Here is a 21,195-nt window from a genome sequence, read left to right as displayed (position 1 = left end):
AAGAGACAGTTGGCATTTTGCGTAAAGATCCATAGAAGAAGAGACGTGAATCACAGATTGCCCACTACAGTCCCTCGGCACACACACACACACACACACACACACACACACACACACACACACACACACACACACACACACACACACACACACACACACACACACACACACACACACACACACACACACACACCTAAAAAATAATTTATGAATGCACCAATTACAATTGTCTGTGCTTTACATCAATGTCAAGTTACAGAAAACTACGACTATATGTATGAATAACGCTATATTTCCCCAAAAAATGAACATTATGAGCAATGCTGAGTTGATTGATGAGTGGATTGATATAATTTCAATTAAGGTTTGAAGGGAATAACATACAGCTGTTGACAGTGGTTTAAAACAAATAAAGTACAATACGTAAAGGCATTCTGTTGAGTAGGTGATGATAAGGTAAACAAAATCAAAGTATCAAGCGAAAGACCGTGTGAAAATCTTTGATGAGGTCATTTCCCCATTAACTTTAGTACTATATCTTCATCTGTTGGTCAGGTTGTCATGACTTGAGTTGACCAAAGGAAGGTCAATACATTGGGCTAAAAAGGCTCATTGAATGCAAATAATATTAATAAAATCTGTTTCGTTCATCTTACACACTCCCGTTTACTTAAGTCGATAGGGCCATTTACGAAAACACCTAAATCAACCAGCATTATGAAAAAGGGCATGGAGCTGACACAGTAAACCGACCTAAATGGCTTCAAGTAAAGCTATCTTAAACTTTATAAACAAAAATCCTCAAGGGCAGACAACGAATTGTGAAAAACTTTTTTTTCAACCTCAGGGAAAAAAATGAAGTCAAATTAAAAAAGAAAACTATTTAACTCCTCAACTGCTACCACTGTGAGGCTAAGGCTGCTGCCAGTGTCCATGAGGTTCTACCATTTTGATGTTGATGTTGGCGTTGTTGTTTCCCTGCTGGGAGGAGATGCCCAGCAGTCCCTCCCATGTTGACAAAATGTCCACCTCTACAACTCGTCCTTCTTCGCGGCTTCCTCCTCTTCCTCCTCCTCCTCTTCTGTGGGTTCCTCCCCTTCGTCGTCTCCCTGCTCCTCATCCCCTTCCTCCTCGTCATCTTCGTTCTCGTCTTCCTCATTGGCACCATCCGTATCCTTCTTGTTCTTCTCCTCCTCTTCCCTCGACTTCCTGTCCGCCTCCTCCAGATCATCCCTCATCTTCTTCTCTGGTTCCTGTTGGGGGAGAAAATAAGCCACTGTAAGGAAATGAAAACTCACAACAGCGCGTGTTGTGGTCCTTTTGAGGAGCTTCCACATTTTTTAAACACAGGAACATAGTCTTCTCTAGTCAAAACCATTCATGGGACAGGAGCAGCGTTGCATGACAAGTTAAAAATGTTTCTGGCCCAATGCTTCCTTCTTTCCTGGCCCCTTGACTTCAAAGTGTTTGTACTCTATTGTGGAATCTTGAAGGGTGTCTTTGAGGGCTTGGCATCCATGAAGCTTCAAGAGTTCTACTGGGCCCAGTGAAACAGTCATTGTTTAGCCCTTAAAGTCTATCATGTTCACCTTCAACCAAAATACCTATGCACAATATTTCAAATGTATCTTTATAGCCATGCAGCCTATTTGGCCACAGCAAGTCACTACATAACCAACCCTGCTGTACTATGTACATCAGTATTCTAATCGGCACTTCATTCAATGGTAGGAAATGTCACAGCCAGTTTTATGCAAAAACTGTGGCATGTGTAGAATACATTTTGAGTGAGCTCTTCGATGGCGGTGGTAATATGAGTGCTCCATGCAAATTGATTGGCTGTTGGGGCAAATGAATGTCCAAGGAAATAAAATAATAGCTTTCAAAGAGGCGGTCAAAAGAGGGTTTAAGTGTATCTCAAGTGAAAGCATTACGCTGCTAACCGTCACTTAAGGACCAAACACGCATTCCATGCAACGTGTCACGTGGCCTCGATTTCTCGACACTCTTGTGACACTCATTGCAAAAGAGACCCTAACCCGTTTGCTAGGCCAATTGGTTGGCCCTTGAGCGGTTTCTAGAGAGATTGGCTGTGTCGAGGGGGGAGAACGGACAGCTCTGTGGTCTAGTGGCTTGCTGCATCCCTGGATCCGAATGCAAATTAAATGAGGGAGCTTAATCTGTAAAAGCCACTTAGCATCAGTATTATCAAACTGGGCTACCTTAGTTTTGCCCCAGGTTTCTTCCCCAAACTCCTCGGCTTCTTTGACGTCATCGGCAATCAGGAAGTTGTCGAAGATGGTGCCAGATTTTACCTATTCAAAAATGAATACAATAATATTTTTAAGGTACATGACTTGCCTTGGAAACAAATTACCATTGGTAGACAACACTTATTAATAACTTGATAAATTGGGATTGTGATCGAATAACAATTGCTATTCCACACAGATCCGGATGGTTTCAGGAGCATCTTTACCTGCCACAAGTCAAGGCCCAAAACGGAAATGCTGTCAAACTTGTACATGGTGTCGTCAGCAGAGTACTCTGGGTTGTCGATCTCTGGGTGAACCCAGGATCCCTTGAAGTCGGGGTTGTCGATCTGCTTGGGTTGCCACTCGCCCTTGGGGAAAAGAGGAACACTACAGTTAATACTGGAAGTGGGCTGCAGCTCTATAGCCCCACAATTCTTTTTTCTGTGTGTTTCAACTAACCCATTCTTTCAATTACACCTGCTGGGAATGTATTTGAGAAATCTCTGCATTGCTTTTTTTATAGTGCTAAGCAGAATGATGAAGCACCTCTTAAAAACAAGAACATGAATCAAGGGGGAAAGTGAAACACAGCGGGTTGCAGCGAACAGCATATCAAGCCCCTGCAAATGTGGACCCATGTCTACGATGACAGCATAACTTGCACAAATTGACACCCTCCAACAAACTTCCTTATGCCAGTAACTAAGCAACTGGACAGGAAACAGGAGGCAGGTGCAAGCATGGTAACCGCTGACGACCATCATTTGGAAAATAAAAGATGAGTGTGGGTGTGGGGGAGGGGGGACTTTTGTTATCATCTACAGTATTGCTTAGCTACACCTTAGACTCTGAAACACTATCCCTGATTGCCCTAAGATTTATTTTGACAGGAGGTGGAAAGTCAAGGTCCTCCCTTTTCCACCCCAGAGGAAATCGGCTTACTTATTCTAAAAATATAGCAGGATCTGGGGAGCATTTTATTTTGAAACACCTTGCTCCCTACCTTACTCCAACTAATAATTCATATTTGATGGACTACAGTTGTAGAGCAGCCTCAGTTTACTTTTTTATTCGAAAAATAAATCTTTACGTGGCAACCGTCACAAGTTGATTAAGTCACTTCCCATACAACTGGGGCAGACGGGTGTACCTGGTACTCTGGGTTGGCGATCATGGCCGGCTCCCACTCTCCATCCATATCCTCGTCCCAGTCGCTGGGCTTGGTCGCATCAGGGTCGGGGATAGTCTCAGGCTTCTCCCAGTCCTGCAACATATTGACACAGTGAACCCTGATGCACCAATCACATTATGGCCTCATCCTTCTGGCATAGGTTATTCTGTTTTTCTCCTGAATTTGTTTAAAGAGGCTCGGTCAACCCCAAGAATTGGTGAACTATAACATTCTACTTATGACTAGCGTGACTGATTTCATATAACATTTAATAATAGATATTAGACACTAAAATTATATAATGCAGCCCTTTGGCCTACTTGAAACTTACATCAATTAGACACTTTGGATACTTATGTACAATAATGTAGGATTCATAGTAAAAGCATGTATTTTCAATAAAAATAAATCTGTTGTCTGTACTGTATAATATTACGACTTATATTCTGTATATACTTCAGTAAAGTTTTTGGGAGTTTATTGTCGTTTTAAAATGTTGATCTCTTTTTAGGCCTAATTTTACTACTATTATTATTATACTACTATTTCCTGTACTCCCATAAAACCCTTGAGTGAGTGCCGCGTGTCTTCCTACCTCGGGCTTGGCGTCGGTGGGGTCGTCCATCTTCTCACGGTCATCCCAGTTCTCTGGTTTCTTGGCCTCTGGGTCCTTGATCTTCTTGGCGGGCAGCATGTCCCAGTCCTCCTCCATGCTGCCGGACTCCACCTTCTCGTTGTCGATCTTCACTTCGTACGTCTGGTCCGGGTTCAGGATCAACGTGTACAGGTGAGTGAGCTCGTCATCCTGGATGGATGGAGAGAGAGAGGAGTCGAGAAAACAAGATATTTAGTGGGATTGAAGTAAAAACCCAAAATAAGAATCTGAATATCACAGAGGGATGAATCCACTGCACACCTTCCATTTATATTGTCAAGAAAAATGTAGAAAAGTGTGTCAATAGACATCTCAACGTTAGCCTACACACTCTTTCTTGGAAAGACTATAATGGGCGTGGTCTGAATCCCCGCCCCCCTCCTTGCAGTTTTGTGCAGTTGCTACTTCCTCAAACTGTCACAGCCTTTTGAGTTGACGGTAGTTGGTCACCCGCTTGGGTATGTAGCCAAGAGGGTAAATAGACTCCACCCATTCAAGCTGCTTGAATAGGAGGAAATATATGGAGTGATTCTACTTGAGATTTGATGGACCAAAATAGTACATTCTGTCGACTATCACTTTAATAAATGGGTGAAAAGGTGTGAAGAGAGGGTTCCATTTGTTGTCTCAAGTTCAATAATGTGTAATAAATCAATAATGGATGAGAATATTCTATTCTATGCATGGTATTGATGTTTTTGGAGACCGACTTTCGAAATGTTTCTTGAAGAAATTGATAGTTTCATGAGGCATCCCCTTTAACAAAATAAACAACACATAAAAATAGATACCTTGCATTTGATGTCCTTCTTAATGAGGTGGTTCTTTCCTTTGTAGTTGAAGATCACATGCACCTTCTTTGTGCTGTACCCACAGATGTCAGGTCCTGCAAGAAGAGCAACACACAAACCAGTTAAAATGATTCAAATAAATTGTGAGTGTAAAAGGAAAAGAAAACATGCACAAAAAAGATCAATGTTTCAAAGTCCCTTCTTTCTCAAACAGGAACCTGACTCAAAGCACACAAATATGCAGAGAGTGTCAAAAGCGTACCCGCACACCCACACTCACCGAACATGATGTAATACTGAGAGTCTCCATGCATGTTGGTCTGGTCTAGGTCAGCGGGGAAAATCTTGACGTAGCCACCTCCACAGTCTATCTTTTGCTCATGCTTCACCGTGAACTGGACCACAAGGGGCTTGCCCTCATTGCTAAAAGGCTCGAAGCGGCTGGACACTGCATAGAAACGAGCGTCCTGGCTCGTCTGGACACCTTAACACAAAAGTAGTAAAGCGTTTTGTTTTATTCTTACCGACATTCATAGTACATGTATAAATAACCACTTTCTGGTTGCATCTTTATTCATTTGCATGTGGTTATCAACCATTCAAAAGGGTTTCACCCCTGCTGCACCCAATGGTGTTGTCTTTCTTGGAGTCAGTGTGCTGCTCAACAGAAGGACACTTGTAAATGTAATATGCAAATTACCTTTATCTGCCTCGGCATCGCCAAAAAACTTGCCAGCAGTCAGCTTCCACACACCATAATCCGACTTTTGCTTGGACTCAACCCACCGGCTCTTCCAGGCATCTGAAACGTAACATTCCGCCCCATTTAATAACGACATGTTTACTGTTCTTCGACATGGTCTTGTAATAGTAGTTAAGTGGGTTACATCTTCTAAGGACACTAAACTCCTGCCAGAGCCTTTGACTTGTAACTGAAACCAAAAGTGAAGGCATAGAAGGTAATGAGTTAACATCAGGTTAGAATTGTGTAATGTTGCTTGAATAACGCCACACGGAAGTGTATAAGTTACATTACAGTTGAATACATTTGTGACAGTTTGCATTCACTCATATTTTGTAATAACGTTAATGACCTATTCTCGAACCACAGGTCTACACGTACTCTATACGCCCTTCAATGTGTTAGCTTAGTTCCGTAAGGTGTGATCAACTTATCAAACATGTTTATCATGTTTCTTCGATCAAATTGAAAAGGAAAATCTTCAAATGTTTTAGTTGGGTGCACTTTAAAAACATTCAACCCACTACATAATGAATTGGTACTGTACCTCCGTCCAGAAACTGTTCCTTGAAGTGCACAGTAGCCTCGACAGTGATGGCTAACGATGCCAGAAGGACGACTGCTGCGACGGCGAGCTTCATGGTTTGAATCTTCTCCAACGAATGACAGGTAAATCGAGCAGCTCCGGTCTTAATAAAGCAATACACCTTCAAGGAAACGCAGCACAAGAAAGGCTTTACTATCTATTCCTGCACAGATGGCCGCAGGTGATTGGACTAGAGCTTCGCCAATGAAATGAGACCACGAGTTATTTTTCGGAAGTACTCGGATTACATCGAGGGCCTCTCGGAAAATCGCAGGACTTCACCCCCCTCCTGTTCCCGTCGTAGCTCCCATACCCCGTAGGCCTACCAGCCACAACTTCACAAGTTTATACAGACGCTGCTGTTTTTGATGTATATCATTATTTACGATGTACCTCATGTCACCTCATGAAAACAATAAGCTTTTAAACCCAAACTAGCGTTGAAATATATTTATTTTTACAACATACAATGTAGAAAGGGACACAACAAAAACCATCCCGTTATTCAAATCAAAACTCATAATCAGAGGCAGGAACTTGAATAAGCGTTCTAGATAGCCATGCATTTTATGACATACAAACATACAGATTCTTTCCCACAACATCAATTTGCATTAAGTATATTATGATAGGTCATTTGCACAGTGAACTAAGTGGGTATGAGTCAAAGTAAGAAGACAATTGCCTTCACAATACCTTATCACGTAGGCTGAGAAAACCTTTCAAATAGCATTTGCAAGAAAACAAAGTACCATGCAGTGACCGATGTGCACATTTTTTTGCATCACACTCTTTGTTCGTCACTTATAAGCTTGCCGATTGCTGTTGCCTTGATTATAGTTTGGCTGTTGTTGTTGTTACTATTGTTGTTTAAGTTATTGTTTGTTCTTATTGTTATTGATTGAAACTCCCTTTTAACGGGTATACGTATATCGCATACGACGAGGTCCGCGAAAACTGTATGTCCTCCCCGCTTTCCGTAGACGCGTCGTAATGATGGTCATTTGTAAACAACAGCACACATTTTCTCGCCATGGAAACTATGGACGTCTAATAATAACATCAGTATTCTTTTATAGTCACTAATGTTTTGATCCATTGTTTGGCTCCATTTTTATTTACGATTTGCGTTCAAATCCCATTTCACATTGCCAACACTAAAATGTTTTTTGCTATTTCACCGGATGATTCGAGACCCCAGTATTTCTTACTAGCATTAGAGCCAATATTTGCTAATAAGTATGCTCATTGATATATGTACATAAAGTGATTTTGCTCGTTACAATAATGTGGAACCGTGACGGTCGAAATTCAGCGTTGGTCCGAGCCCAGGCGCTGCTCTCTGCGAAGAGAAACGATGCAAACGCCACCGAGCTAACGAACCCTCATGGACCTGAAGCTCAGGCATATGGACATACAGTGAGCATTTGGTTTTTACTGTTTTTGTTATTTATTGCGAAGATAACTTGTACAGAGACTGTGTTTACGGGGGATTTATTTTTCCCAGGGTCCTGGAGGAGGGTCAGTCCAAAAGAGCCGCTTTCCCTCGAATACACACATCTTATCAGTGGACCTGAGTGACCTGTCCTCTGTCAGCTCAGTCACAGAGCATGGGGAGAAAACCAATACAAATAAGCAGGGCAGAGAAGTGCTTTCACCTCAGGTACTGAATAAAACGATCAAACTGCCATTGTTGTTCCGTGATTTTATCCATTTGGTTATAAACTAAGGAAATTAAACTTAGGAAATAACTGTGCATCTGTATGTTTAAAATTTCTAGGATTTCAGAGCTTCAACCTCACTGGGTGAAGGAGGAGGAGGGCAAAGGTTTCTGAAGAAAGCTATACCAAAGGCCATGGCTAGCACCCAGTCCCCTCAATTTAGAAAAAATCAAACTCAGCATCCCCCAGAACGCGGGTAACGTAATACGACACATGATCCAATCACATGATCATAACACAGAGGTACATACGATTATAACTTGAATGGTATCATTTCACAATATTTGAACAATGCTGATTTAATAGAGGGGACATCAACAGCGGCATCTTGTTTCAAACGTATCTATATTATGTCTGCATTGTATGTCTGCCTGTCCAGCATATATTGCAACCAGAGCTAATGCAGAGCATGGGGAGTTTTTCCTGAACCTTTTTGTAATTTTTGCCATCCTGCTCTCATCAGATTTACACTCATTTGGACCGGTGACACCTTAACCCCGATAAAGGACTTGATGCAAGTCTGTGCTTATTATCTCCTGCTTCTAGGTTTGTGGCTTCTTCCCAGCAGGGCTCCCAGAGTGCCGCCCTGAGCAGGTTGGCCACCATTGAGGAGCGCATCCGGGCCCGCCAGCAAGCCCAGCAGAGCACAACCCAGGGGCGTGCCATGGAGGGGAACCCCAATCACACCGTACCTCCAACAGCCCCCAACCCAGGCCCCTCTCCCCCCCATGGACACTCGCCGCCGGAGCTCCCCTCTGCCCCCCTGCCGCCCCAGTTGTCGAGCAACGACCCTGGAAGTCCCGGGAAACGCTTCCTAAAGAAGACGCCAGTGCTTGCTACGGCCGGCACCAATCTCAACTATTCCCAAGGGGCTAAAGTCAATGTTGAAATCCCTGCTGCTGCTGACGCCGGCTTGTCGGTTGGCAAGTACAGAAGTGTTAGTGCTGTGAAGCCCAGCGTGGTGAAGGCTGAGCCGGCGGCAGGAGATGGCCGCAGAGTTAGCCTGGACAGTGATGAGGAGAGTATGAGGAAACTGTTGGGGGACTCGCTAGACTCGATGGAGGACAGACATAGGAGATTACCAATGAAGACGGTGGCAAAGGTAGTTAGATGGAGAAGTTTACATGAATTCTGCTGGTCAAACTTTTGTGACCAGAATCTAACAAATTGAGGTTGAACAATCAAGGCGTACTATTGATATCGTAGCAACTACAAAATTAAGGTGATGTCTAATACTGTTTCCATCAGGAATGGATTAAAAGCACACTCTGACTTATATAGTCTTGATCATATTTGAACTAGCCTTGGAACCAGACAAATCGGCATGCTTTATCTTTTTTGCTCTGGCACACCGCTTATCTGATATTGGGCGGGTATTTCACGATAATGTACAGAGGAGCGGCCAGTGGGTGCGCCATTGATGTATTTGCATAAACAATCAAGATGGCTGTCAGTAAGGTGTCAGACGTTTTATTATTCTGATGGTTGTAGGTCTATGCAATTGACTCCGGAGGCATTTTGGTCTGGGCCCGTCAATGTTGATCGAAAATGAACTAGAATACACATTTGGGAATTGGTCTGGCAATGACACACCTAAACCCTTTCCAATAACAATGTTTGCATTGTCCTCCTTCCTTCAGGATTCTAGGGAGAAGCCTGACCCCGCTCCCCTTTCTCCCCTGGGGGGGGCCTCCTTGTCTTCTGCACATAGCCCCCTGCAGCGCTCCCTGTCCACCCCGTCATCGTGGGGGCGTGGGGAGGTGCACTCCCTGGAGGAGCTCTTCCCCCCGGGGCCCGGGGGTTCGACTGAAGAGGAGGGGCCACACAGTGGCAGGAGCAGCAGCATCTCCTCAGAGGGTGAGGGGAAATAAAGTGTCAACACAGGCGATGCCGACACAATATTGACATAGCTGTGCCTTATCTGTTGAGACAAAGGATTTGTCTGCCACATTTGTCATAAGCATCACACGCAAACAGCTTTATAAGTAAGGTGTCATACATAAAGATAATTATAGTACCGTAGTTGGTAGTAGTAGCTAGTTAGAATATATGATAAATGTATGATTTATGATACAACACAAGATACAAGAACTGTTTTTTAATTATTAATTAATTCAATAACTTCTTTACCGTATGCATCCGTTCTAGTAGGAGAACCAGGTAAAAGCCTTTTTAATGTTTTGTATGCGTTAGTATCCATTATATTAATTATAATATACTGTATATTTTGAGAGACCTATATTATGAGGTCTTGCATTGGTTTTGTCAAACTCTATGATCCTTCTTCTCCCAGTAGATTTCAAGTTCAACATCATGTCTTTGGATGACTTTGTACCTGATTTTACTGTGGAAACGAAGCAGGTAAGGATGATCAATACAAATACCGGTGTTATTCATCTTTAAGTCAAAACCTAACAACAATGTTGTTTAATGCCACTCTAATTCACGCAATTCGCCTCTCACTCCTTCCTTCCCGACCAGAAGGACCATCGACCATCCAAGCAGCACAAAGCAGAGGACCGTACGTGGACAACACAACCACCGGAGGGTAAAGAAGAGCAGCCGGGAGAGGAAGAGGTAACTGGGGCAGACTACCACAGTGACTTCGAGAGCCTAAGCATTAGGACGGAGCACGACCAAAGCCCCAGCGAGATCTCAGAGCACCTTGGGGCAAGTCCCGAAGACGAGGCGAAGAGGAAGAAAAAGACGCAGAAAGGAGATGACCTCTCTGAGATCTCGGGTGACGGAGACGGCTCGCGTCGGGAGGGAGGTGACGACCCCTACGACGACCCCTACGCCAGTAGTTTCTCCGACCGCAGTCCGAGTGCGGCGAGCAGCTACACCTCTGGCTGCTCCGCGCAGTCCTCGTCTCGCACCTTGACGCCCAGCTCCAGACGCTCCACCGTCCAGAGGCGGCCTGGGAGAGAAGCAGCCACGCAAACACGACCCGACCCGCTGTCCTACAACTGGTCCGCAGGTAACCATACTCCCCTACATGCTAAAGTAGACCCTACTATTGCAACCTAGCACTCTGCTAGGCTAACCTATCACACTGCACAACCACCCCATCATCTGCCACCCTGCTAGGTGAAACGTAGCACCACATTAGAGGAACTAAACAGCAAGTGTAATAAAATAGACGCCTATACACATGATGCCTCTATGGTCAAACGTACAACAAAAGTATTATTTGTTGCAGTACTTCTAAATGCGTAAATGCTGTATGTTAGTTAATCATGTTAGTTATGTTATGTTAATCATAGTGGTCCAGTATGTTCCTGTCATGATACAGCTACTGCTTCTTTCCCTCTACCATCCTGTGTTGCTCTGACTTCCTGTCCTCCAGGTATGGCTGTTCTGGGCCCTGCGGTAGGCATGGGTTCCGTGGACCCAACCCCCGTGGCCAGTCTTACAGTCGGTGCAGAGGCCCTTGAGGGTGAGTTGAGGACTACAGTAACCCACCCCCAATGTTTGTCAATCACAAGTGGCTTCCTCCTCAAGGCCTGGTGAAACAGAAAAGGACGCAAGCTGCTGTAGACAAAGGAACCTAGAAAAACCTGTCAGAAACAAAGGCTTCGTTCCACAGTTTGACCCAAAGCAGACGGGAGGTCTGTTGATGCATGTTGATGTGTTGAATTCCATTGTTCACAGAAAGTCTGTGTCCTCCTTTTACTTGACCTGAAAAATGATATTTATATAAATATATGATATATATTGTGATATATATGATTGCAATAATGATATGAAAAAAAAGCTGGTGTGTACTATATATGTAAATGCTTTAACAAAGGATACGATTTTCCTCCCCATGCTGAAATACATTGTGGGTTATCCAAGCGTACCTTAGTACTAGGTACTGTAGAACAACGATCATTGCATATTATGTGGAAATAGGATTTTTGACTTCACACTTGTCTCTCTAGAAAGGTGTTTGCCTGTGAGGTTTGACATACAGGAAACATGTAATGAATAGTTTAAAGCTTTTTTCTCAAGGCCATTAAGAAGTTGTTCAAACGTTTTGTGTCATCATAAAAACAATGGATGATTTGATACTCTATGTTGTCTTTGGGTGTCAGAATGTTGCCTTGGTTTACGGTAAGTATTACAGTTAATAGTTTCAGAGAGTAAGCCACTTGACAGGTTTAACTGGTTATATTCAAGTCATTCCTAAAAGCGTGGTTAAAAGGTGTGTGTGTGTGTGTGTGTGTGTGTGTGTGTGTGTGTGTGTGTGTGTGTGTGTGTGTGTGTGTGTGTGTGTGTGTGTGTGTGTGTGTGTGTGTGTGTGTGTGTGTGTGTGTGTGTGTGTGTGTGTGTGTGTGTGTCCTCCAGCTTTAACCTCCTACAGCCCGGCAGTGTTTGCCCTCAACAACATGCTAAGGCAGCAGCTAGCCATGACCCGACAGTTTGCCCAAGCCAGCAGACATCTCCACAACAGTGTGGTGCAGGGCCTGGGTCCGGCAGATTACACCTACACAACTCTGGAAGACACCAAACAAGTATGCCCAGCTCATATTGTTCATTTACTCATTTAAATACATTTGGCTGAAAAGCTGCAACGTCAAATAAATCGTCAATTTCAGCTAACTGAACTAAGCACACAAGGAACTCTGCAAATAAAATAAATTAAATGTTATGTAATATTTCAAATACCCAACTTTTCACATGTAATTCACATGTTCATAGGTCTTTGTGTATTCTCAGCTCTCAAGGCTTAGAGGAATGATGTTGCTGGTGGTTGATTGAACAAACGCAGTAATGATTGAGGATTATGGGTGTGACTTGTTTGACAGGATTTTTTTAAATCCCACAGACAATAGGGCTGATGTGACACTAATGCTTCTGCCTCTTAATGAGTTTCTGAGAAGGCACTGTGCCTTCTCAGAAGCTAGGAAAATATACCCACCAATACTTTTTTCAATTGATAAACATTGTTGTGCATGTCCATGTCCATGACAAAGAGCCTTTGAAAAAAAGGTGTGATGGTTTTGCATCAAACAACCAGTGAAAAAAGCAGAGAACAGAATATTTTAACAACAACCATTCTTTCTCCAAATATAGTTCATCCGCAAGCACAGGCCACCCAAATTGACTGTGGAGCAAGCATTGGAGGAGGTACTGCAGGAGATGAGAGACTATCACTATATCTGACCAAAATCATCCCAACACATCATCAATAGAAAACGTTAACTGCTAGCTGATGTCCGATAGGGGATGGCGAGAACATCCTTAAAAGAATAATAATGTATTAAAATCTTCAGCCATATCAAAAGATTATTTTTACCAAATGTCATGCGTCACACGGCGTTCATTATCATTATTGATACTATCTCAGTATCTCACCAACATTTCACCCACGCTCCATCAATGAAAAAGTTTGCTGCTACCACTGACGTCTACTAGGGGGCGATGTGAGACTTTAAAAAATAAATAATTTATTAAAATCTTCAGCCATATTATAAATTATTTTTCATGATCATTAAACCCAATGTCCTGCCTCACACGGTGCTCATTATCATTTTTATTTATATTGAATTAATTGCGTAATTAAACTTCCACATTCAATGTGATTATGCGATGTACTGCTCCTGTTTTGACATACGCACACAAAACAAGAATGAAAGTATGATACAATTCTATCAAATCATGTGATGGTTATTAGTTGGGTGATATAAAGCCTTTTTTTGAGAGTAATAAGTATTCTAATGAGACTGGACATTTTTAGGTCTGATTATCAAGTTATTTATATAATGTAGCACCTGGGATGCATTGCATATCACCAGGAGATTTTTTTACATCAAGCGCTAAAATTAACGTGACATAAAGTGTATATAAATCAAATTACATTGTTTGAGAGTGATTATTGAAATCATGTAACTTATGTTGAAATGGATGTACAATGTTTTTCACCAGGAATGCTGCTATTAAAATAAAATTCTGATATTGTGCCATCTAATGTTTACAATATACTGTGTTGAAGTTTCATTGAATTTCTTGTTCAATTTCTACATATCTATCTGCTATGTAGAATAATATTCATTCCATTCAAGGAGTTGATTACACCTAAACATCACATCGCCTTATTTAGACCTTATTACTGTGCAACATGTCCAATAACAAGACATTCCTGAGGGAGGTAACAAAAAACTTTATTACAAAATAACATGTCGACACTCATAAGACATATACACTTTACTGAGTACTTTCAAGTGATTATAAGTGCAATGCATAAGACACTACTCAGATAAGACAGCTTTTAAAAAATGCCTAGTTAAATCCCAAATGTGGTTAACTTGTAGTGGTGGTGGCGGCACAGCTAATTGATTAGATAGAAAGTGTTGCATGATGGGATTGCAGTTCCATGGTCTGGTTTCCAAGGCACAGAAGCGGTTGGCGGGGTGATGAGTGTGTTCAGTAGGGATCGTTGAAAGGGTAGTGGGGGTGCTTTGCATCCCGGGGCACACTCTTCCCATCCACCTAGAAGACGACAAAACACAATAGTCACACACACACACACTATTAAAGAAAAGCTACTTAACTAATTGTTACAATTCTGACGCCTCGTGCCCACTGCACCGTCGGTCAAAGGACTGGGAAGGCGTGGCTGATGGATGGGGGAGGTTTCCAGGGTCGTCAGAGCCCGAGTAGTGTCACAGTGCTTTAATTTGCATACGTGTTCTTATTGGATGACGGATCCGTTGCTGCCGAAAAAGTTGAACATTTTTCAACTTTTTGACGGAGCCTTCAGCGCACGGATCCACAATGCATTGCGCGTCCCTCCCCATTCAAAGTCAATAGGGATCAGTCAACGGACGGAGGTAGTGGGCACGAGGCGCAACACCCGCAAACGTTGGATTGTTCTGGCTTGCTGGCCTTATTCGTAACTAAACAAATTGAAAGCTCAAAAACGAACCGTTTTATTCGTGAACCTCAACCCTAAATCTGACCATTTGCCCAAACTCTGGATTCCCTAGGTCACATCTATAGAGTATTGAAAGTATATTTGTGGAATACTGCAGACATGTCCATGAAGAAGATATATTGGCATGCCTAAACATCATCCTTTTCAATTATTTTACACCATTGGTTCAGATAGTTTGCGCCTTGTTTGTGTCCATCAGCCTGTTCTAGATAGATGCATTGTTTGTCCAAATAAAACCTAAATCGCCTGCAAACAGATTGTGCTGTAAATTCATAAACACATTACAGTTAAAATAAGGCAAATGACGCAAATAAACAATCAGCGTCTATGAGCCCATGTTGCTTACTGTGATAGTTGGTACAATGTATCGCCAGTCCCGGTGCAGGTCGGTTATGCTCTTCATCTCTTCTACTTCGAGGCTGAAGTCAAATATCTGATCCACATAGAAAAAACATTTCGATTTACTACATTTTTATAGTTTGCCACTGGGACAATGGTCATGATGATTTCCTGCGTGAATGCGCTCATCTCCAATGATAGGTCGGCATTACCTCGATGTTTTCTTTGATGCGAGACTCTGTCACACTCTTGGGGATCGTCACCACTCCTCTTTGTGTTTGCCACCTTATAGATAAAAACAAAATCACTAGTTTAATGGGGAGAGAGACAGAGAGAGAGAGACAGAGACAGAGACAGAGACACAGACACAGACACAGACACAGACAGACAGACAGACAGACAGACAGACAGACAGACAGACAGACAGACAGACAGACAGACAGACAGACAGACAGACAGACAGACAACCCACCTCAGGATGATCTGAGCATGGGATTTGCTGTACTTCTGGGCCAGAGCAGCTATGTTCGGCTCTTCTAGCAGCACGGGTTCGTCCGGGTGTTTCCACGCCCGGTCCGGGGAGCCCAGGGGGCTGTAGGCCGTCAGCACCAGTCCTCGCTCCCGACAGTGGGCCAGAAGCTCCACCTGGTTCAGGTACGGGTGGCTCTCCACCTGTCATACACAAGTAAAAGTAGGCAGACAACTCAACAAACTTCAGAATGGCATTAGTAATCAAATGAACAGCTCTAAAAAATAAAATGAACTCGCATTGGACTGAACTACAACTGGGAAAAACTGGGAGGAGCTCAAAAACTTCTTGCACAACTTTAATATATTACAAAAGTCAAAAGTGACACAAGGTGTAAACCAAGCTTTAAACATGTAATAAAGTTATAAATCAATTGAATTTAGGCAAAAACAAAAACAACGCTGAATGAAACAAGCCGGTAATTAATACTACTTACTCACCTTATCTAAGCCATGCTGTGGTAGCTCTGTTAAAATAGTGCAATTGACTTAAAGTGCAATTCCGGTGTAAAATGGATTTGGGTTATGTTTTGTATGATGAACGAGTTGTAACGAGTTGAAAGGTTCGTTTTGGAGCACAAAAATCGCATATAGACGCTTTCTTCAGTTGGCTGTTTTAATCAGATTCTATCAAAACACTACAACCTTGGAACGATGGGGGCACTGGTTATGGTAAAAACTAAATCGCTATTTTAAACCACTTAGAAGGCTAAAAGTAGGCCGACACTTCTTTGGCAGTATAATAAGGGTCTTAAAATATAAAACGAGGCATTGAGAACTTTGTAAGTGTACAGATTTCTTATTAAAAAGGACATTTTATACACACAATACCATCAGTAGATCACCCGTCGACGCCATTTTGTTTTAAAGACTCGATAAGTAGATTGGCGAACACAGAGTTTGCGTGTTGCTGACGGATGTCACAATCTCTGTGTTCGTCAATCTACTTATCGAGTCTTAACAACAAAATGGCGTCCAAATCCATTTTACACCGGAATTACCCTTTAACCTCTCCCCCCCGCACACACAGCCACCCACATCCACACACCTGAAGGACTGTGGGTTTGATGTTGGCGATGGAAAGGACGTCATCTATCTGGCGGCTGTTGAAGTTGGACAAGCCGATGGCGCGGACCAGACCCTTCTCCACCAGTTTCTCCATGGCAGCCCAGGTCAGCTTATAGTCAATGTTGTCGTACAGCAGGGTGCCATCCTCGCTTCTAGGGAACGGAGCGTCTCCCCGTCTTGGAGAACAGATAGAAAGAAGCTAGGGATCCATGCAAAACAATAGCACTGAGCATCCTCATCATGAAGTACATGTCATACAGCTGCATTCGTGTGCAGTTCAAGGATGATAAACAGTACAGTTTCCTGTTTTACTTTACTAAAGATTGGATAAGTATGCAGGGTCCGTTTTATGGGACCCTTAAAACAGCAGAGTCGAGCTGTGTCTAGGGTGTCGGGAATCCAGGCCAGTCCCTTATCAATGGATGTTTCACTTCAATTTGGTTGGCAGTATTTGTCCACTGCATTAGCTGACATACACAGAGATGGGTGCTTACTGGAAGCCGTAGGGCCAGTGGATGAGGTAGAGGTCCAGGTACTCCAGCTTCAGGTCCTTGAGAGTCTTCAGCAGTGAGGGCTCCACATCCTCTGGGTGGTGTCGAGTGTTCCACAGCTTGGATGTCACAAACACGTCCTCTCGTCTCAGGGCCTGCCGCATGCAAATGGTCTTATATCAAAGTCAAAACCGAAAATAGTATTTTTTTTCTTTAAAGGAGACATATTATAGTGTTTTCCCAACAAGTAAACATAGTATTTCAGTTCTAGAAAACATGTTTTTTAAGCTGTTTGCTGGAAATAGCTTTTAGGAAAAAATATTTTGCCTACCACTATTCCCCTATGTTTCAGTCCTTTCAGAATGTTCTGTTTCTGGTGTCTGTAGCTTTAATGCAAATGAGCTGCTGCCCATTGACCAATTAATTGACAGACTGAACCACAGCATGGAGGAGAAGGGATTGTTGCCATTTGCGAACTCCTAGAGCTCTATATCTATATTGTATAATATAATCATAATATTATGTATGGGTATTTATATAATATTATATCTAATATCACTGCCAAAAGCTATGTGCGCCCCGGATGATATTATGAATCATAAAGACTGTGTCTGATGTCTCTGGCACCTCCACAACAAGTAAAGACCCGTAGTGGGGGATATCTTGGCCATTGTTGAGAGGAATTGGGGGAACTTTGGCCTTGACTCTCTGAAGTCCATGAACCCCGACATGGAGGAGAAGGGGATTGTACTCCGGGAGCTGAGCTGCCGGACTTGCTGCCGAACTACCCGCGCCGGAGCTGCCGGACTGCCGCCGAGACCTACCCCCGCCGGACCTGCCAGCTTCGGCAGCAGTTCAACTCCCGGAGTAAACCCGCCGGAGCAGCCAGAAAGCTTCGGCCGCAGTTCAGCTCCCGGAGTATACCGCCGGAGCTGCCGCCGAAGCTTCAGACGTCTTTGACGGCGGCCAGACGAAGCTTCGGCGGCAGTCCGGCGGGAGTAGCTCGGCGGCAGTCCGGCAGCTCAGCTCCGAGAGTACAATCCTTTTCTCCTCCATATCTCCTCCTCCGGACTGCTGCCGAAGCTTCGGCGGCAGGGATTGTACTCCCAGAGCTTAGCTGCAGGGCTGCCTCCGAGTTCCCCCCACCAGAGCTGCTCGTCAGCTGGTCCACAAAATCTTAGCTATGCTCTGATTGGAGGGGAGTAGGGAAGTGGGAGGTAATATTCAAGTGTGCCCCCTTCCTACGTAGGAGGGGGCGCCGAAACTGACTCGCTCATTTGGTAACTGTAGGTGGGGGACTTTCAGAAATACATATCTCACTCGAAAAATCATGTTCAGACTTTTTTCAACGTTTTATTTGTGTGGGAGCACCAGAGACCCAAAAACAACACCCAGCAAAAGTGTTGTTTTCATAATATGTCCCCTTTATAAACTAAAAGGTCTAGGTTTAGATGACTGGGTTAAGTGTTCACCTTGCCAGAGCCTAGCGTCTCCTGCAGAGCTTCTCCGATCTCCACCTCATTGCCATAGATGACAGCGCAGTCAATGTGGCGATAGCCCGCCTGCAAGGCCCAAATGACTGCTTGCTTTACCTAGACGAATGGACAGAATGAATAGCCATTCAAGACAGTTTCATTGTATACATTGTTTGCTTTACTACTGTGCATAAACATACCTTTCCTGTTTCACTTTTCCATGTTCCCAGTCCTAGGAGAGGCATCTTCCGGCCCGTGTTGAGAACTGCAAAGTCATTCATGTTTCTTTGGAATACCTATAATGACAATGGGTGTACCACTTCTTAATTTCCCTTCGTCCAACCTTACAGACACTTGTCAGGATTACAATTAGGGCATTTAGCAGACGCTTTTTTCCAAAGTGACTTACATCGGTTAATACACACATTGACACACCAGAGAGTGTAGGCAGAGTCAACCATGCAAGGTGACAGCAAGCTCGTCAGGAGCAGTTAGGGTTAAGTGCCTTGCTCACATCAACACAGGAGGAGGTGGGGATCGAACTAGCAGCCTTTCGGTTACAAGACAACTGCTCCACCTCCTGAGCCAAGTCATGTAACATATTTTTAAAACACCTAAATACTGTGAAGTATCCTTGGGAATACCGGATATTAAGTCGTTTATATAGTCAAGTGCATCTGAGTCATAGGTTAATTATTATATAATATATTGGCATATGTTTCACAATCAAATGCTCTTGGGAAATGTTGGATTTTCATAAAAACTATAGAAGGAGATAACCTTTTTTTTGGTGGATGGAAAGCATTGCAAAATAATTCTTATTTGGTTTACTTTAACAAGGTTTTAAATACAAATAAAACCATGGGGAATGTATTGTGAAATCTGTCTCCGTCAGCAGAGTCATCACATGACAGCAGAATATCCTAACCCTTACCTCACTAAAGGCGAACTATGCTTTATCTATTTAGCAAATTTGGTTATATATCGGTTATACAAAAGTAGCATAGACATTATGTGAGAGATCAAATAAAAATACATTAAACCAATCATACTCCTGTCATATATAACCTCAGTGAATAAATGAACATAACTCTTTGATAACGATTACAAATGTAGTTTATATTTACGCGTCCACGCCGCAGGTTAATGTTATGAAGTCGATGAATGAATGAACTTACATGCCTTCTGCGATCCATACATAAACGATAAAACACACTTGACATGCTGAGTCTAATAGCCTGCATGGTCGTCGGTTGCCTGCGAACCAAGGCAAATCTGTGCACGATCGGTCAACTTTCCTGCTGAAGTAAAATATAAAAATGAAACACTTACTGTTTAGCTTTTTTAAAGAAATATGCACATTCAAAGGTTGATGCCTCACGATCCTGCGGCTCACAAAACGTATGCAGCGGTTTATCCCCCCAGATGTTCATAAACACAACTTCATTTCATTTAGCTGACGTTTCCCTTTCCGGGTGCTTCATCCGGTTTGAAAACAGCGTTGACACGGGATTAATGTTCCGCTTCGAGTTTGTTTCATTTTTAATTTCATTAAAATATATATATATATATATATGCTCTTACATTTTACACCGAAACCGATAGCGAATGAAAGCAATCTATGAATTTAGAGTCTGTATCCCTCGACCCTCTCCGTCCCAGGTACTTCATCATGATATCAAACAAATATGCCTTGTACTGCATTAACGGCAAAGTGATTAAAAAAAGTTCACCAATGTCATTTAACGAGAGGCAGCTTCGATCTTTTTATGTAGTTTATACGAAAGCGAATACTAACTCTTTTTCTCGAATCAGTCACAGCAATACGGACCATTACTGAACTCTAGTGGTTAGTATGTGTAACAACACCACAGTCAGTTTCATGGCCTCCATGGAATTGCAAAGAAGTTCAAACATATTGACAAACTTTATTTTTTAAATCCTGTAGTTAAAGGAGACATATTATGGTGTTTTCCCAACTAGTAAACATAGTATTTGAGCTCCCGAAAACATGTTTTAGAAGTTGTTTGCTGGAAATAGCTTTTAGGAAAGAAAATCTCGTCTACCCCTCTGTTTCAGTCCCTTCAGAATGCGCTGTTTCTGGTGTATCTAGGTTTAATGCAAATGAGCTGCTGCCCATTGACCAATGAGCTATCAGATTGAACCACAGCATGGAGGAGAAGGGATTGTTGCCGTTTGCGGACTCCTGGAGTTCTATATATGTATAATAAAATAATAATAATATTAATACATACATTTAATATCACGGCCGAAAGCTATGTGCGCCTCGGATGATATTATGAATCATAAAGACTGAGACTGACGTCTCCGGTACTTCCAAAACAAGTAAAGACTCGTAGTGGGGGATATCTCGGCCATTGTTGAGAAGAATTGGGGGAAAGGAACTTTGGCTTTGACTCTCTGAAGTCCATGAACCGCGACATGGAGGACGAA

The 21,195-nt window shown here is 42.9% G+C and overlaps 3 protein-coding genes across 9 annotated transcripts; 1 reads left to right on the top strand and 2 right to left on the bottom strand.

Annotated features, from left to right (window-relative positions):
* Positions 1–50: 50 nt before the first annotated feature.
* Positions 51–6,378, bottom strand: calr3a (calreticulin 3a). Its single transcript, XM_056603515.1, has 9 exons — positions 6,162–6,378; positions 5,573–5,674; positions 5,153–5,356; positions 4,873–4,967; positions 4,022–4,231; positions 3,406–3,519; positions 2,480–2,623; positions 2,223–2,315; positions 51–1,253 (listed from the first exon to the last, which is right to left on the bottom strand). Exons 1-9 carry the CDS (start codon positions 6,253–6,255, stop codon positions 1,032–1,034), a joined length of 1,278 nt encoding a protein of 425 aa, XP_056459490.1. The 5' UTR covers positions 6,256–6,378; the 3' UTR covers positions 51–1,031.
* On the top strand, positions 5,978–14,343 carry c12h19orf44 (chromosome 12 C19orf44 homolog). 4 transcript variants are annotated; one of them, XM_056603514.1, is made up of 10 exons: positions 5,978–7,619; positions 7,708–7,863; positions 7,981–8,117; positions 8,468–9,023; positions 9,562–9,778; positions 10,218–10,282; positions 10,406–10,898; positions 11,268–11,357; positions 12,251–12,417; positions 12,980–14,343. In XM_056603514.1, exons 1-10 carry the CDS (start codon positions 7,488–7,490, stop codon positions 13,067–13,069), a joined length of 2,103 nt encoding a protein of 700 aa, XP_056459489.1. In that variant the 5' UTR covers positions 5,978–7,487; the 3' UTR covers positions 13,070–14,343. The 4 variants fall into 4 exon arrangements, with proteins under 4 accessions (XP_056459489.1, XP_056459487.1, XP_056459488.1 ...); XM_056603512.1 differs by having other exon boundaries at positions 10,215–10,282; XM_056603513.1 differs by having other exon boundaries at positions 5,979–7,619; positions 10,403–10,898.
* Positions 13,773–20,233, bottom strand: akr1a1b (aldo-keto reductase family 1, member A1b (aldehyde reductase)). Of its 4 annotated transcripts, none has more exons than XM_056603516.1 (9): positions 20,079–20,233; positions 18,942–19,037; positions 18,739–18,858; positions 17,270–17,439; positions 16,756–16,951; positions 15,652–15,851; positions 15,392–15,464; positions 15,187–15,273; positions 13,773–14,395 (listed from the first exon to the last, which is right to left on the bottom strand). In XM_056603516.1, the coding sequence occupies exons 1-9, from the start codon at positions 20,172–20,174 to the stop codon at positions 14,330–14,332; spliced, it is 1,104 nt and encodes a 367-aa protein (XP_056459491.1). In that variant the 5' UTR covers positions 20,175–20,233; the 3' UTR covers positions 13,773–14,329. The 4 variants fall into 4 exon arrangements, with proteins under 4 accessions (XP_056459491.1, XP_056459492.1, XP_056459494.1 ...); XM_056603517.1 differs by having other exon boundaries at positions 17,270–17,421; positions 20,079–20,230; XM_056603519.1 differs by having other exon boundaries at positions 20,074–20,167.
* Positions 20,234–21,195: the final 962 nt, after the last annotated feature.

The sequence above is a fragment of the Gadus chalcogrammus genome, chromosome 12, assembly GCF_026213295.1.
Source record: "Gadus chalcogrammus isolate NIFS_2021 chromosome 12, NIFS_Gcha_1.0, whole genome shotgun sequence".
NCBI lineage: Eukaryota > Metazoa > Chordata > Actinopteri > Gadiformes > Gadidae > Gadus > Gadus chalcogrammus.
This window is presented reverse-complemented; position numbering and strand designations above follow the sequence as displayed.